This window comes from Sinohyriopsis cumingii, chromosome 5 (assembly GCF_028554795.1).
Source record: "Sinohyriopsis cumingii isolate HCF-2022 chromosome 5, ASM2855479v2, whole genome shotgun sequence".
Lineage (NCBI taxonomy): Eukaryota > Metazoa > Mollusca > Bivalvia > Unionida > Unionidae > Sinohyriopsis > Sinohyriopsis cumingii.
The window spans coordinates 72,264,240-72,279,068 of record NC_142965.1 but is presented as its reverse complement, the minus strand read 5'-3'; the positions used below and the strand labels follow the sequence as shown (position 1 = coordinate 72,279,068).

Sequence of the window (14,829 nt, the reverse complement as noted above, 5' to 3'; positions counted from 1 at the left end):
CTTGCTTAACTCTACTATGATATAGTTTATTAACCAAATCATGATGGTGATGATCTTTTTCCGTCTTTCTCTCTCACAGGATAGAATCAGATCAAACATAAATGATCGCTGTGAGATATACACAAGAACCCGCTTGATTGTTATTTTTACAAAGATTTTTGATCACATTTCTTGTTCAAGAGCGAACCTAGTTATTGAAACATGTAGGAATCCATAAGTATTTTGCGTTAAATATTTGTTATTGTATATGGAATTTTAGTCTCCCTTGACAAAGACTTAATTTAGCGTGAATGTCTGGGAAACCGTTTTGCATTTGCATCCGTATCAATTTTTGTATACACACACACAAACACACACAAATACACACACACACACACAAAACTCACACGTATATATCTATATATATATATATATATATATATATATATATATATATATATATATATATATATATATATATATATATATATATATATATCATCGACCCCAATTTTAGTTTCAATGCTGTATTAAAGGTAGAGCATTTAATGTAACCGAAACGTTAGATAATGTCAGATTCATCCTTTGCAACTGTATTGCATATAGCCGATTCAATTTTCCTATGGTATGTGCAGTTTAATATTTTTCAATATTATAACATGTGCACATATCACTTCATGTGATTTTGGTTGGTCAAAAAAGTTAATGAAATTATTGTGTATTATTTTATTTTGCTGATTGGCTAAGATGAGGAGAAAAACCTTTTCAACCCCACCTTCTGGGACTTTTCATTTTGAATGAACATTTAGACGGCCATTTTTCAACTCGACTCGCAATAAGGAAGTTGAGGAAAATATATCGGCTGTCTGAATTCGGACAAGTTACCACCACACGGGTTTGTTATGTCACGTATTACAACATCATTCCGAGAAAAATGGCGTAGAAATATAAGACAATGTCAAAAGTAAGAAGAACGTGTATTGTTTATGTGATAGCTAGGTGCGGAGTGGGGGAGGGTGGCGGCATATATTTGTCATAGATATAGAATCTACCCTATATGTAAGCGTGGTTGAAATGTTACTTACGGAAGTAAACAATCTGACCTCTGTTCACAGAAGAATGTGGACGTAAATTGGACTCCTAAATGACAGAACATATCCAGCTTATTCACACAGTATATATGGAATGTAAATCCGACTCAAAAAGAAATCTGATTACTTCTTATGTACAGTCAATTGTTCCAAATAATATACAGCAAATATCCGGGTTACAAATCCGTTACAGTCAATATGGTAATTTTTGCCTCTAGGAATCCTATTTAACATGAAACGCTGAAGAAAATTGACGTACATATTTTGTTGCCGTGCGTTCTTTTGGACGCAAAGAATTCACATGATGTGATCAGGATTTATATAATATACAATGCATTGGACGAGGGGTGGCATCGTGTATACTTCCATCATATGCATTGACTAGTTCTCCGCTTTGTTTACTCCCTGTGTTGCGCTCCTCTATTAATATAGCGGATTGCAACGCCGGGAAGAAACGAAATAAGGAACCAGACTAGTATACGCAATGTGATGACGGAGTAGATTCCCCTAATCTCGCGAGCACTCACGCGATTCCCATCGAGCTCAGCAAGATGTCATCTTGATGTTTAACATCAATGCTTGTTGCACTAGAAAGTGATCTCCAGATTAAAAGGTCCTGCACTAAGAATCATTGGCGAAGAAAGTGAAAGAAGCAGAACACAAAAGAGTAACTGTGGATCTAACTTAATGAACAATGGAGAAACTAATTCCCTTGATTGGAATACGGCACATCCATTAGGATTATCGGTGAGACTTCTAATCGCGAAGATGCAAAAGTGAATTATCCTTTCGTGACAGGGTTTAAAAAATCTAAAAAATCTGCCCTCGTTCGCCACAAGATATCTGGAGAATACATTATAACCCAAGACATTCTTTCACAACAAATAAATCAGTAAACTTGCCGAGACAAATGCGTTTATTTGGAGATTACTCTGTTAGGGGGTCATTGCAGAATTTGTTGGTTTTTAACTTTGCTGCAGTAAAAGAAAGATCTTAATGTTTAAATGAAACTTATTAGAAACAAGATGAATCATTAGCCGCCTTGATTTTTGGAAAAAATTATTCTAGGACGAAGTACAATGAAACTGATGATAGTACACATTTAATGACAAGCAGCAAATTAACTGCCGTTTGGTTAAAATGATTTATTAGGCTTTTTATTTTGGCTTGTATGTAATGTGTTGGTCTATACTATTGCTTCAAAAAGATTATAAGGAGACTGTTAAAGGTACGACCTTAAAAGAATAATGAAGCAATCAAATTATTCTATGAATGGACATGCATTTGTTTGTTAATTGTGCATGATGGTTTATGTGTATGTTTAGAGAGAAAGAGAAAGAGAGCGAGATTATGTTGTGCAAGTTGCAATATCCTATTTCAAGCTGAAAAAGTACGAGTGAGATGAAAATTTGTCAGTACATTTTTGACCCCCACATTTTTTTTTGACCCCCAGTTCTGACATTAAGGTCTTTTTTACCCTCAGTTTTACCTGCCTGGTGGATACACTGTCTCTAGGTCTACTGTATACCGTATCAAACACTGTGACATACCATCGTATTGATCATCCTGTTTTAAAAAATGATTTTGTCGTTAAAAATGTTCTGTTCATTCATATGGAAGCCTTTTTTGTATTTGTTTAACTTAAAATTCATTATTCGTTCCATCTAAATAATTTCCGCTGAAAAACACTTTCTTATACAAATAATCTCAAATTGATAATGATTTAATATTTAATGTATAACACTCGTTAAACAATATCCAGCTTTTGTTCTCCGTGACTCGCAAAAGCTGGGCATTATTCCATTCGTTTCCATAATTCACTATTAAATCATTACCTATTTGAGATCCTCTATTTATACTTTTTCCGGCAATATCATGCAATTCGACACTATAGCGTAGATCAGGTTACAATTATAAATCATTTTGTTAAAATGAAATTGATATGCGCATTTAAAGTAAACTTGTTGAAGTTAGTAATGTATCAATTACAACGCATAGTTTATTTTAAGTTTTAGTTTCAGTAATGTACTATTTAGTTCTGTCTTAATTATTCCAGGATCATGTATTTGTCATGACTTGTATATCGAGGAGGATTGTTCCGTGTCCTTAAGCAAATACCCTGAGGTGGAAGACACGTACTCTGGCGGACTGTGTCAGAAAGATACGGATGAGTGCTGCGGAGAAATTTCAATATATGGATCTCGATTTGTTATGGGAATTACCAAACAAAGACTAGAGATATTTGATGCAAGCATCAAGGTTCAATATTCATCATTTGCTTCTTAATGAATAATAATCTTAATTCTAAACAAAGAGTTCCGTCCATTGTTTGGACCTCCGAAGACACCTTTTTCATGGTCTTATCTTAGAAGATATTATTCCAATATATTGCTTTAGTTATATTTAGAAACTATAATCCACTCCATCTTTACAATTATTTGTATTATGGCCTCTCAATTGTTATACATTAAAAGCCAGTTAAGAAAACAACGGACAATCGAAGGTTAGCACATAATAGATTATCATACGTGAATTTCTGCCATTTTAACCTATAGACACTATATTGCATACCTTACCAATATTGCTTTGTTAGTCATACAATGCTTGATATGTGCATGTAACTTATGTTCACCTTCGTAATGCATTCAATCAAATGCAATCAGTTACCAATATAACCTACAGTGACTGACTGGTCTTATACCTTTGTCAATAATAATTGTATAACAAAACGAATGCATAAATTAAAACCAAAACTTTGGAATATGCTTATATATACAGGGTAAAGTAACGGAACAGAGTTCAATAAAAATAATTAATCTGTCTTTACAACACATGGCTGGTCAGTCCTTCTTTATGATTGTATTGTACGGGCAGTGATTTACTAATGGTCAAGCCAAAGGCTTTAAATATCACATCAAAATAATCAAGTGTAACCATCAATGCTCCTTTTAAAACATCTACGTGTTTTAGCTCTGTATATTGTCTTAGTTATATTTAATGACTTCCTTATTGTGATAGCAATGATTATGATCAGATATGTATGATTTGTGAAACATTTGTTCCAGATATATCTCAATGGAACCACAGTTGTCGAGGAACCAAGCGAACAAGCCATTTTTATTATAAACCCTTATGAAGGGCAGATAAACGTTCCTTGCCAAAATAGACTTCGACGCTCAACGGACTCAGACAACAGTTCGATACCATTTGTCACAGGAGCACGTGTATCCTTGACAAATGATGGTACAAACTACGGCTCCACCAAATCTTATTACATTTTTGACATCAAATGCCAGGGGATTTTGAATGATACGAATGGATACATATTTTATCTTCTGGTACATTAACCAATTGTATCTTATCAATCATGGCAATAACAAATATACAACTAAAAATAACAAAGGAAACCAAAACATTCGGACTTAAAGAAATATTAATAGCTTGGTATAATTTTCATACAAACAGGTCTTTTACTGAAAACCATGCATGCATTGCGTTTTGAGTAATAATTATTCATGACCTTAAAGACTTAAATGTACTAAAATGGTACAAATTTAAAAGAAACACAAGTTATCTTCTGATAAGTGAAAAAGGTTAAAGGAAATGTGATTCCATATTCACCGCTTCAGTGTATACCTTCTGAAAAACGCTTTCCAACTAAGTAATATTTAAAAAACACCGCTAATATCAAGATAAAAAGTGGATGATATTTCGTTCGTACGTTTGTAAATTAATATGAAAGACTATTAAAACATGTATGTGGTATTATTAATATGAATGTTTGTTATATTTCTTGAAAGGATGGAACGTGTTTTATAAGTGGTACGTGCTACAGTGCAGGAGAACAAGACTCGCTTGATACATGTATGCAATGTCAGCCAACTAGCAATCAATTCTCTTGGACTTACAGTAAGTAATAGTACTTATTCGGAAACTGTCAAATATTTACAATCAGAGCAGGTACGGCCAGTGTTTTGACCTTATTCAAATAAGACATTTGAATACAAGTAAAAAACATATTATTGGTGCTATCAGATATTGCAAAGCAATTTTTGATTGGACGCCTTATGCCGAACATGTTTTCTTCTCGTGTTCTTTTTACAAATGCAAAGCATATCTGAATTTACTTTATAAATTCTAAGCTTTTAATTGATTGTCAAAAGAGCCAGCAATAGTATTAAATTAGCAGACGATGCACTTTATTTAGAACTTGACATATGAAGTAGAAACGTAAGATATTCTGCATATGGTCCTTAAATCCATACGTGAGTAGGAATAATCACGTCTATAAAACGATAAAGAACTGCATAACTCGACTTGTCACCAAGAATTGTTCATATTAATAACTATGGATAACGTATGTTGTAGCAAACCGCCTTGCACACTCGTGTTATGTTTCACGTGTGGGAATGGCATGTTTCCTGTACGCTTTACAAGTGAGAATATATTTATAGCAGATCCTTGAGCTGCGTAATTTGCAACGGTGGTAACGGCACATGTACTCACAGTTTGCTCCAAGTCTCCTTATTCCATAACAACAAACTTCTCTTTATACGTCGAACGTGATAATAACGTCTGATGCTCATTTGAAGCAATTGCTTTCAAAAATGTGAACAATTTTTTTCTCTTGTTCCTGTCATCATATTATCAAACGTCTCTTCTTAAGTTTCTGACCACATTTCTGTGAAGTAATGTTCATTGACTTTTATTCTGCGTCAAAACTCCTAAAGGTACATACACAACTCTCAACTGTCATAAAAACCATCGTATATTACCAAAGCAACATCAATATATTTTTAGTTCTAAAACAAAATTAAAGTTAAGAATACGAAAATGAAAACAAAACGTCATGACGCTAAACGTGTCTTACTTAGAATATATGTGCATGATACATACGTTTTAATTAAATGATATTAAGAATTATAATATTTAATGAACATATTTGGTCGTTCGGTTTGTAGCCATTTACATCATTGTAAGTGAATTTGTTCATCCATTGTATTATCTTTTCTTACATTTATTTACTTAGACGATGTTAAGTACATAACCTATCTAACTGTAAAACAAAAGACAAGTAATATAGTCCGCATAAGATGGATTTCGTTGACAGCATAAATATACACAACATATATTTACTGAAATATAGAATCTTTCCAAGCCGAATATTCATCGTAAATCGTCAGTAATGCATTAGTATATCAACAACATACATCTCGATGTACTGATTTCGGTTGCTAAAGCGATGACTATTGGTATCAAACTAATCAGTAAGAATAACTCGCATGAGAAAGCATCCGAAATGTATAATCAAGAATAACTTTATCCCTGAAAACAACGACAGTAGACAGAAACAGTTGTACGTGGTCTTGAAATATAAATTATTATCGTTTTGGATGCTACTAAATGTTATTATATAGATTGTCGGAGAAGTGTAAACATAAGCACTTTCACTGAATTTAGGCAAGACTATCCAAGAGTGTTTTATTTTAAATATAACCTCCTAATCCTGCTGACCTTAATACCATATCTTTAGTAATATTATTCCTTCTATGCGATTTGATTATATTCAAATAGTAATTTATGCATTCTGCATAGACATAACATTGTATTCTGATACATATTTTGTTTCAGCCATCATTGCCTGAACGGAATACCTTTTCTTCTAGGAGATGGTACATCTCATAATTTTGCATTAAGTCCCTGTATATAGCTCATGTATAGTAAGAACGAGCATTTTGTGTTTAGTGAATATACAATAGTCAATTAGCGACCATGCTAGTAACACGAATAGTACTGACTGCTGACTTCTATGCAATACATTACAAATAAAAATAAATATCAGTGGACTTATACATAGTTAACAAATTCATTCTAACAATTCTACTGCAAACTTAAAAATGTTTCTTCTTGTAGAGTGTGTAGGCAGCAAGACTGATCTACCAGTCTCAATGGCAATTACGACTATAATAGTTTCTGTTAGTGTGGTGTCCTTCGTCATTGCGTTGGTGATTGTTGGAATAATTATCATGAAGTGCTGCTTCCAAAAGGAGAAACGGTAAGTATGAATACAATATATATATATATATATATATATATATATATATATATATATATATATATATATATATATATATATATATATATATATATATATATATATATATATATATATATATATATATATATTTGAAATAGCTATAACGTCCCACGTTAATTATTGAATTAAATACAAATATCTTGACGTTATTTGCATAGTTTTGGCTTCAAAGATGTTTCGAATATTAATTAGTGTCCAGTTACATTGTCGAGCTAATCTAAACTGTAGTACGAATCGTAAATTCTAATATTACATATTTAATTAAGAGAATATGATTTTAAACGTTTCAGAATCGCTGCAAATTGTGAAAATTACGTAACAGTACAGACACCTGGCCGAAGGAAATTCGACGTTGCTATGTTTCAGTCTGCAGAGCTAGTGCGAAAGTGAAACAGAAACAGATCGAAACAACGTTGGTTCCATAACTCTGCTAAGAACAATAGATCACGAACTCTATGATCATAGTAATAATAATAATAATAACAATAATGAGGACTTTGTATAGCGCCTAATCTTTAGAAGCTCTAAGCGCTTTACAACATTAGACAATACCTATACTACAAAATACATATATAATGATATGATTACAAAAAAAAAACAGCATGAAATGAGAAAATATAAAAAACATGCTGAAAATATTTAAGGTAGGAATCGATATTAGGTCTTTAAGTTTGTTGATTGATATTTCAAACAAACGAATTGCACGGACCTTTAACTTTAATGTATATATTGGCACTTCTTAGCAGTCATAATATTTTATTTTAAACAAAGGTTTTTATGTGACACAACTATCATAAAATCTTCATAGCTGTATTGTTCTACTAACATACAGAATAGCAAATAAACTAATGAAAAAGACAACAATATTAAACCAAATGGATAGCACGGATTTGGGTAAAGGACTATCAATTTATTAATATTTGTATGTTGTCACATCTGGTTTTTATATTACATTTTAGTACATTGTTTCCTTTACAAATGCGCTTCAGTACTTATCCATGAAGTTAAGGAACATTTAGGAGAGTAATATTGCTATATATGCTATCATAAATGCGACGGATTCAAAGAAACTGCAATCATCTGGTTCTTTTAGATTAAGATGCTGATCATCATACTGACTTATTTATCCTCTGACATCTAATTACTTAAGTATTTTAACGTTAATGCAATTAGATTTTACCTTTCACGTTATTGAGTTGATATAAAAAGGCGTTTTGATAGAAAGTATAAATAACTCAGAATCGAATGTCGGTGATTTGATGCGATATCACCCTTTTGTATATAGACTGTCTCCTTTTTATCATTTTTTCTAAAATTATGGTGTGCTTTTATATTGCTGTTAGGTTGGTTCATTATACTGCTTTGGATTTATATATGTTTTTGTGTGGAACTTTATCATACACTTTTCGTTAAGCAAATTTTATTTTCTTGTTATCTCTTAGATTTCTTCATTGACATTTACGTTATCATATTTTATTCTTATGTCCTTTAATATAATCCAGTGATGGAATAAATGAGGAATTATCCCAATTCGCATTGATTTACTGACACAAACCTTCTTCTTCTGATTAATATTTTTAAGTTCAATCCATCTCGTTGTGCTCGTCTCACTTACATCACTGGAAACATTTAAGAAACATTCATAAGCACCCGGTATGTCTCAAAATCCACTAATTATGATAACTATAGAGTATCGGATCTATTTTACATTCATGATTTGATATGCAGTCAGCAAGCTTATGAAACAGAAACGATAAGGATTAATTAATGATTCTTCAAGATGGCAACATGTACATTTCATACGAAGATTCGATATGTCAACAAAACCCATTTAGTAACAGAAAACAGTTCAAATTCTTTTGTCTTTATGACAATCATGTCATCACCATTTATTTATCCACTTGATGAAACCTTTGTCCCCTCTTGTAACTTTGTAGTTTTATATTTCAGAAATGAATGTGTTATTCTTTTCAAATTTGCGAATCACCTATATAAAGTCTTTTGTGGCATTTTTGTGTTTTCCTTTACACATTATATATATATATATATATATATATATATATATATATATATATATATATATATATATATATATATATATATATATATATATATATATATATATATATATATAGTATGTCTACGTGTTAAATGTGTTGACAATAACATCTGATCCATGTGTAGAAGAACACTTTGGCTCTGAAAGGTAACTCATTTATTTACGGTTGTTTTTAAATTGTTTGAACATAGCTATTGCTTTCTGTTGGAGAACATCAAAACTTTGCAATGTTTCGCAAAACATGGAAAGGATATGGGTGCATGGTGTCAATTTGAATTATGTTTTCCGTATATGATTTCCCAAACAAATGTCATTATCGACCGAAAACACATGCGATGTTAAATCTTTGGCTCTCGCCAAATAATTAACAAAGGTGTCATTTCTATGACAATTCTTGTTCCAACTAGGAAATATATTTTTAGTCAGGGTCTACGTTACAAAAATTGGTAAGTTGTGCAGCCAACTAGATCTTGGTTCAATTTTAAAAGCATGGTTTCATTGACTTTGTATTAAAATTTGGCACGGGTGCTCTGACTGCCAACTTTTTTGATATTTTTGTTTCTTCAATTAACATATTCTTTCCTTTATGGTGTATTTCTGATGTAATCTTTGATATGAAAACTATAAAAACAGAATAAATATCCCATAATTATCCATATGTTTAATATCCCAAACTTATCGGTTGTCCTATAATTCAGTAGCAGACATGCAACTAAACCAATTTCACTTCATAAAATAATGTAGAAGTAACAGCAGGTATTATAACTTGAGAAAGGTTACTATATTATTACAGAAATATAAAACATCAAATGTTTGGCGGTCATAATATTTACTATCAAAAATTGGTACATGCATTTTGCACTGAAAGTCTGAAAAGATGTTTTTAAAATACTATATCCGACCCTTTGTAAATATAAATATATTATTTACACACAACCGTAAACCCCACTGTGCTAATCTTTCTTATGGACATGACAACATAAAGAAACTTCGGTGATTGAACTTTGAATTACTTTGAAAGAAATTAAACGTTTCTAAACAATGAGGTACCTTTAAACAGGATCTTTCTAAAAGTATTGAGAAAAGACCAAACAGCTCTTAAAATATCGGTACCAACGTGCAGGTCTAAAATAGGAATATTTTAATTGTAATAATATTAGTTGGTAACGACTGTATTAATCAATGTCATTTTAAACTGTAATTACTTTTCAGTTTGACTAAACTAATATCTGTATCTGTCCCCGTTTTATTACATTTTTGAATAAATATAATATTATATGAACTTGTTCGTGTTCTCTATTCTTTCTTTCAAACTATGTAACTAAGTATATGTAGGTGGGAGCATATTACATGTATCTTTCAGGAGCCACCACTTTTTATATAATTTGCTGGACTACAAGGTTATATAACTCATATATTCTCTTCTTTGTAGGGTTATGTTGAATGAAAGAAATCAAACCGAAATATCGAATGTTCAAAGATGTTAGAGTGACAACATATTGTGTTATATCTCCTCATCTAACTGATGTTTACATGGAACGAAGAGATACGGCATTTCAGTTTTCTATGTAATATTCGTTTACTTTTAGCTCAGATCTCTTCTCAATAGACGATGAAGATAGCGCAGAGAATGTGAGGATATTTTTAAAATGTCTTTGCAACTAAAGCAAATTATCGTATGTATTTTCCAGAGACAACTTCTACAATGCATGATTACTTTTATATGTGCATTTATGATGACCGTAATGAAGCCATAATATTAGGTATGAACCCTATAATAATTCAACAAAACAGTGTCCAGCAAATAAAGTGTGACGATCAGTGTCAAAGTAGGCACATATCAAGATTGTATCTATGGTATTTCGAATTTAATCATATTGACATATTTAGAAAGTAACAATATGTTTAAAAGAGCATCAACAGCTAAAAATCAAACAAAACAAACCGCAACAAAATATCAAACATCATATCTGTAAAATAAATAAAAGAGAAATCTTGATTAAGGGATATCTGATTTAAGAGTAATCTAGATAATAATAAAGTAGTTGGTGAAATTATTACGCATTGAAATGATCACGCACCACAAGCATGGGTATAATAGAGGGAGGTGTGCTTTGACGGTAAGGGGATGCTTGCTATTTTGTTTGTGGCAGATCTAATATCCAAACAAAGGATAACGTCAGTAGTCTGCTTTGTTGAGGCATCAACGTCGATTTCATTATCGATTATCAAACTCGAGGACCTATCAAGGAAATTATCATCGACGTCAGACGAAATAGGGGTTGGGCTACGAAACAATCCCTTTATACAAGTCTTCTGCGGTTTATATTTTATATTTTACACAAAATGTTACTGTATCTAATATACACCCAAAGCGTACTGTAATAATCAATCTAAAAATTCCACTTTGCTAAAGTGAACGTCACTGACCCATCAGAACAATATCACTTATCACACAGACCATATTTTATAATAACATCAGTCTCAATTTATGACGATGTAATCTTATTGCCATCATCTCAACAAAACCCGAAAATCAGTCTAGCGCATCTATATAATTATCAAAACCTATTATCTTTCCTACTGGATTTCTTTTGATGCTTTTCGCTCGTTTTTTTTTTTCAACTTTATTATCTGCCATTTATAAGCAATACATCTTACTTAGCAATCCGATAAACTCGACGATAGGAACAAAACATGTCTCATCTTTAAATTTTCATAAAACGTTTTGTTATTGTCACAGTGAGATCTGCTGTTTCTTGGATAATATAAAAGATCAAATAGTTCTAGGCTATTGTAACACGCTTGATAAATATCATCAGATAATATCTTGCACATTAGAGAGTCAGTGTCTGTAAATAACAGGTCTGCATCAGGCCCCTTAACCTTAAAAAAATCGTAGTGGAACCAGTACATTAACTTCTTTCGTATCTAAGTACTGCCATTCTGACATAAACTAGCTTGATCAACTTCAAGTTTGTCTTTCTTATATTAATTGTTGCTAGATTTTCATTACATATTTTCATACTAACAAAATCACCAGATGCAACAAGTTTATTATGACGTTCCACGTTATTAACAATCTCAATATTAACTCATATGCATACTTATCATTGCTGACACTATAAAGTATTAACGTCGATTTAATATTTCATCCAACTTGATTGAATACATTTTAGCACACTATTAACTTGTCTTAAAGCCGGACCATGATCTAGTGCCTGTTTCAGATTTTATAGTATAAAATGTGTCTCTCCCTGTCAAGCAGATTAGGAACTAGTGTTCGAACAACAGTGTTGTTTGCAACAGATTTACACTGCAAATAATTGTGTTGTTTTTCTATTAAACTATAGTCTATCAGAATTGAGTCTGGATAAAATGGATAATCATTATGCTTATCATGAAGGTCAACATGATAGTCAAGATCAACTTTAATAAATAACTAATATCAGGATGCTTGCAGGTGATCAGTTTCATCCGAAAACTGTTTTTCACTGATCCATCTGATATCACCAACAGTTATGGTCTCGGACATGCCACATTCATACATGTTGTTGCTATCGAGATAGGTTATAACACTTGATGGCACTTTATCACCATATTCGTGTAAATACTTGTTTTTGGTCTTTATATATTTTTGTTATGAATATTATCCTGCCTCTGATTCCCAGCTCGATGAAACAGAATATATCTGAGTCAATTAACAACTCCAGTTTTATTTTGCTATGTTTCAGTAATTCATCCCAGCTTAGTTCCGGTGCAGAACAGTACCAAGCTATGTCGAGTCTGTAGTTATCAGCGCTGCTATTTCTGACATTTTTAAATACATCTGCGAACGCACAACACATTTGTGATAAAATACATGTCATGATAATCACCGACGTTTTTGTAGTCGAACGTGTCCCATATTGATTTAGCATAGGCATAATTATCATCGCTGACACTCTAAAGATCTGTCCGAGAAATGAAACTTATCCTTGTCAGGTAAAATGGTTTCATAACATTTATTTCAATTATCAAGACACTCATAAGTGAAAATTCATGTTCGTGTTAGCAAGCCTGACTTGTCACCGAAATGCTCAATCAAATTATCAAAATTACAAGTTCTACCAATGATGCAGCCATAAACTGCAAACTATCAATATATCTTATCTTACCTAGTGTCACAACCATGTATTTTTAATTGTGATTTGGGATGCACTTTATTATATTGTTGTTGTTAATTTGCAGACATTTTATTATATCCTTGTTGCCGAACGCTTCAACTTTAATATGAGAATCATATCCTCCGAAATGGTGAAAGACGACAGGAACTAAATCTGGTGCGATATATTTTAACTTAAGCTTGGCATGTGCTGGAACGCGATGCTTCCAGTTATGTGACAATGATCTTTTACTCTATTGTGATCAAGCGCCTACTCACAAACATAACATATGTTTGCTGCAACAAGATCCGCTCCATGATAAATTTTTATCGATTTCGATAAACGTTTATCAGTGGCACAGAAAACTTTGTATGCTACTCCATAAGGAATATGTTCTTGTATTTTTCTTGTCTAAGATATATCAGTGTTATTTTCTGGTCCTAGCACTGGCTGGAAGTAAAACAGACGCGAAATCTTCTTAAATAACAAAAGGCACTTTCATTTTATTATGTAGTCTGTAACTTGTAATCTTTTTTCATCCACGCCAGGCATAGCTATCCGATGTACGTCAGAGAAATACTCACGATGTCGATCGATAACCAGCTGCGACTTACAGCCTTGCAAGCATATCAAACATTAATATTTATTTTACTTATCTTTCTTGTACTGACCTCCGACTAGCCCGTTAAAGTTTTTTATCCACGCATAATGATTCGTATAAAATCCACGTATGATTGTTTGTACGGATATGGCGAGATCTGATGATGCTCGCTTGCTGATGTATCTGATATATATCTTTTGTGATTCACCATCGACTGAGAAGACATTAATACCCCCTGATAACGGGAGATAGATTTGTTTTTCAAATTTTGTGATTTGATTCTCAGCAACAGGAAAGTCAATCCCGCTAGAGTTTAGATTGTTAATATGACTATTATTTCTATACTCAATAAAGACGATCCCGTGTTGGGAATAACTTGGATAATATAGCCTATTGAAAAGACTGTATTATCGCCACTGTTCTTCACATTTTGATTTTGTATTTTAGTTGGCAGCTCGACATGTTTGATATATCGCAGTGGATTAAATGTAATAGTGCGAAATAATGTTTATGTTATTTTATCAAATCTCCAACCTGATCCTGATGCTGTGTACTCGTCGTTTTTCCCCATATTTCCTGAAATATAATATCTGCCAAATATATCAAATCTATCCCAGTTAAAATTCTACGAGATTTTGATGTGATATAAGAAATAAATTAGTTAGAACAAGCTTATTATCAAATCTCCAGATGTTATCGATCCCAGCAAATGCTATTGCAATTTTGTTAGACTGATAGCTTTCTATCGAGAATAAATTTTTCTTTGTAATATCTTTTAATTTCTATACCGCTACATCTGCTGTTTTGCAGTTCTCTAATAGTATGCTACGAAAATATCGATAAAAGGAACAAAATAG

The 14,829-nt window shown here is 32.2% G+C and overlaps 1 protein-coding gene across 1 annotated transcript; it reads left to right on the top strand.

Moving 5' to 3' along the window:
- The first annotated feature begins 934 nt into the window (after positions 1-934).
- LOC149799432 (uncharacterized) lies at positions 935-8,353 on the top strand. The gene is made up of 5 exons (XM_089958194.1): positions 935-943; positions 4,136-4,408; positions 4,871-4,979; positions 6,984-7,125; positions 7,458-8,353. The coding sequence occupies exons 1-5, from the start codon at positions 935-937 to the stop codon at positions 7,555-7,557; spliced, it is 633 nt and encodes a 210-aa protein (XP_089814320.1). The 3' UTR covers positions 7,558-8,353.
- The last annotated feature ends 6,476 nt before the right edge of the window (positions 8,354-14,829 follow it).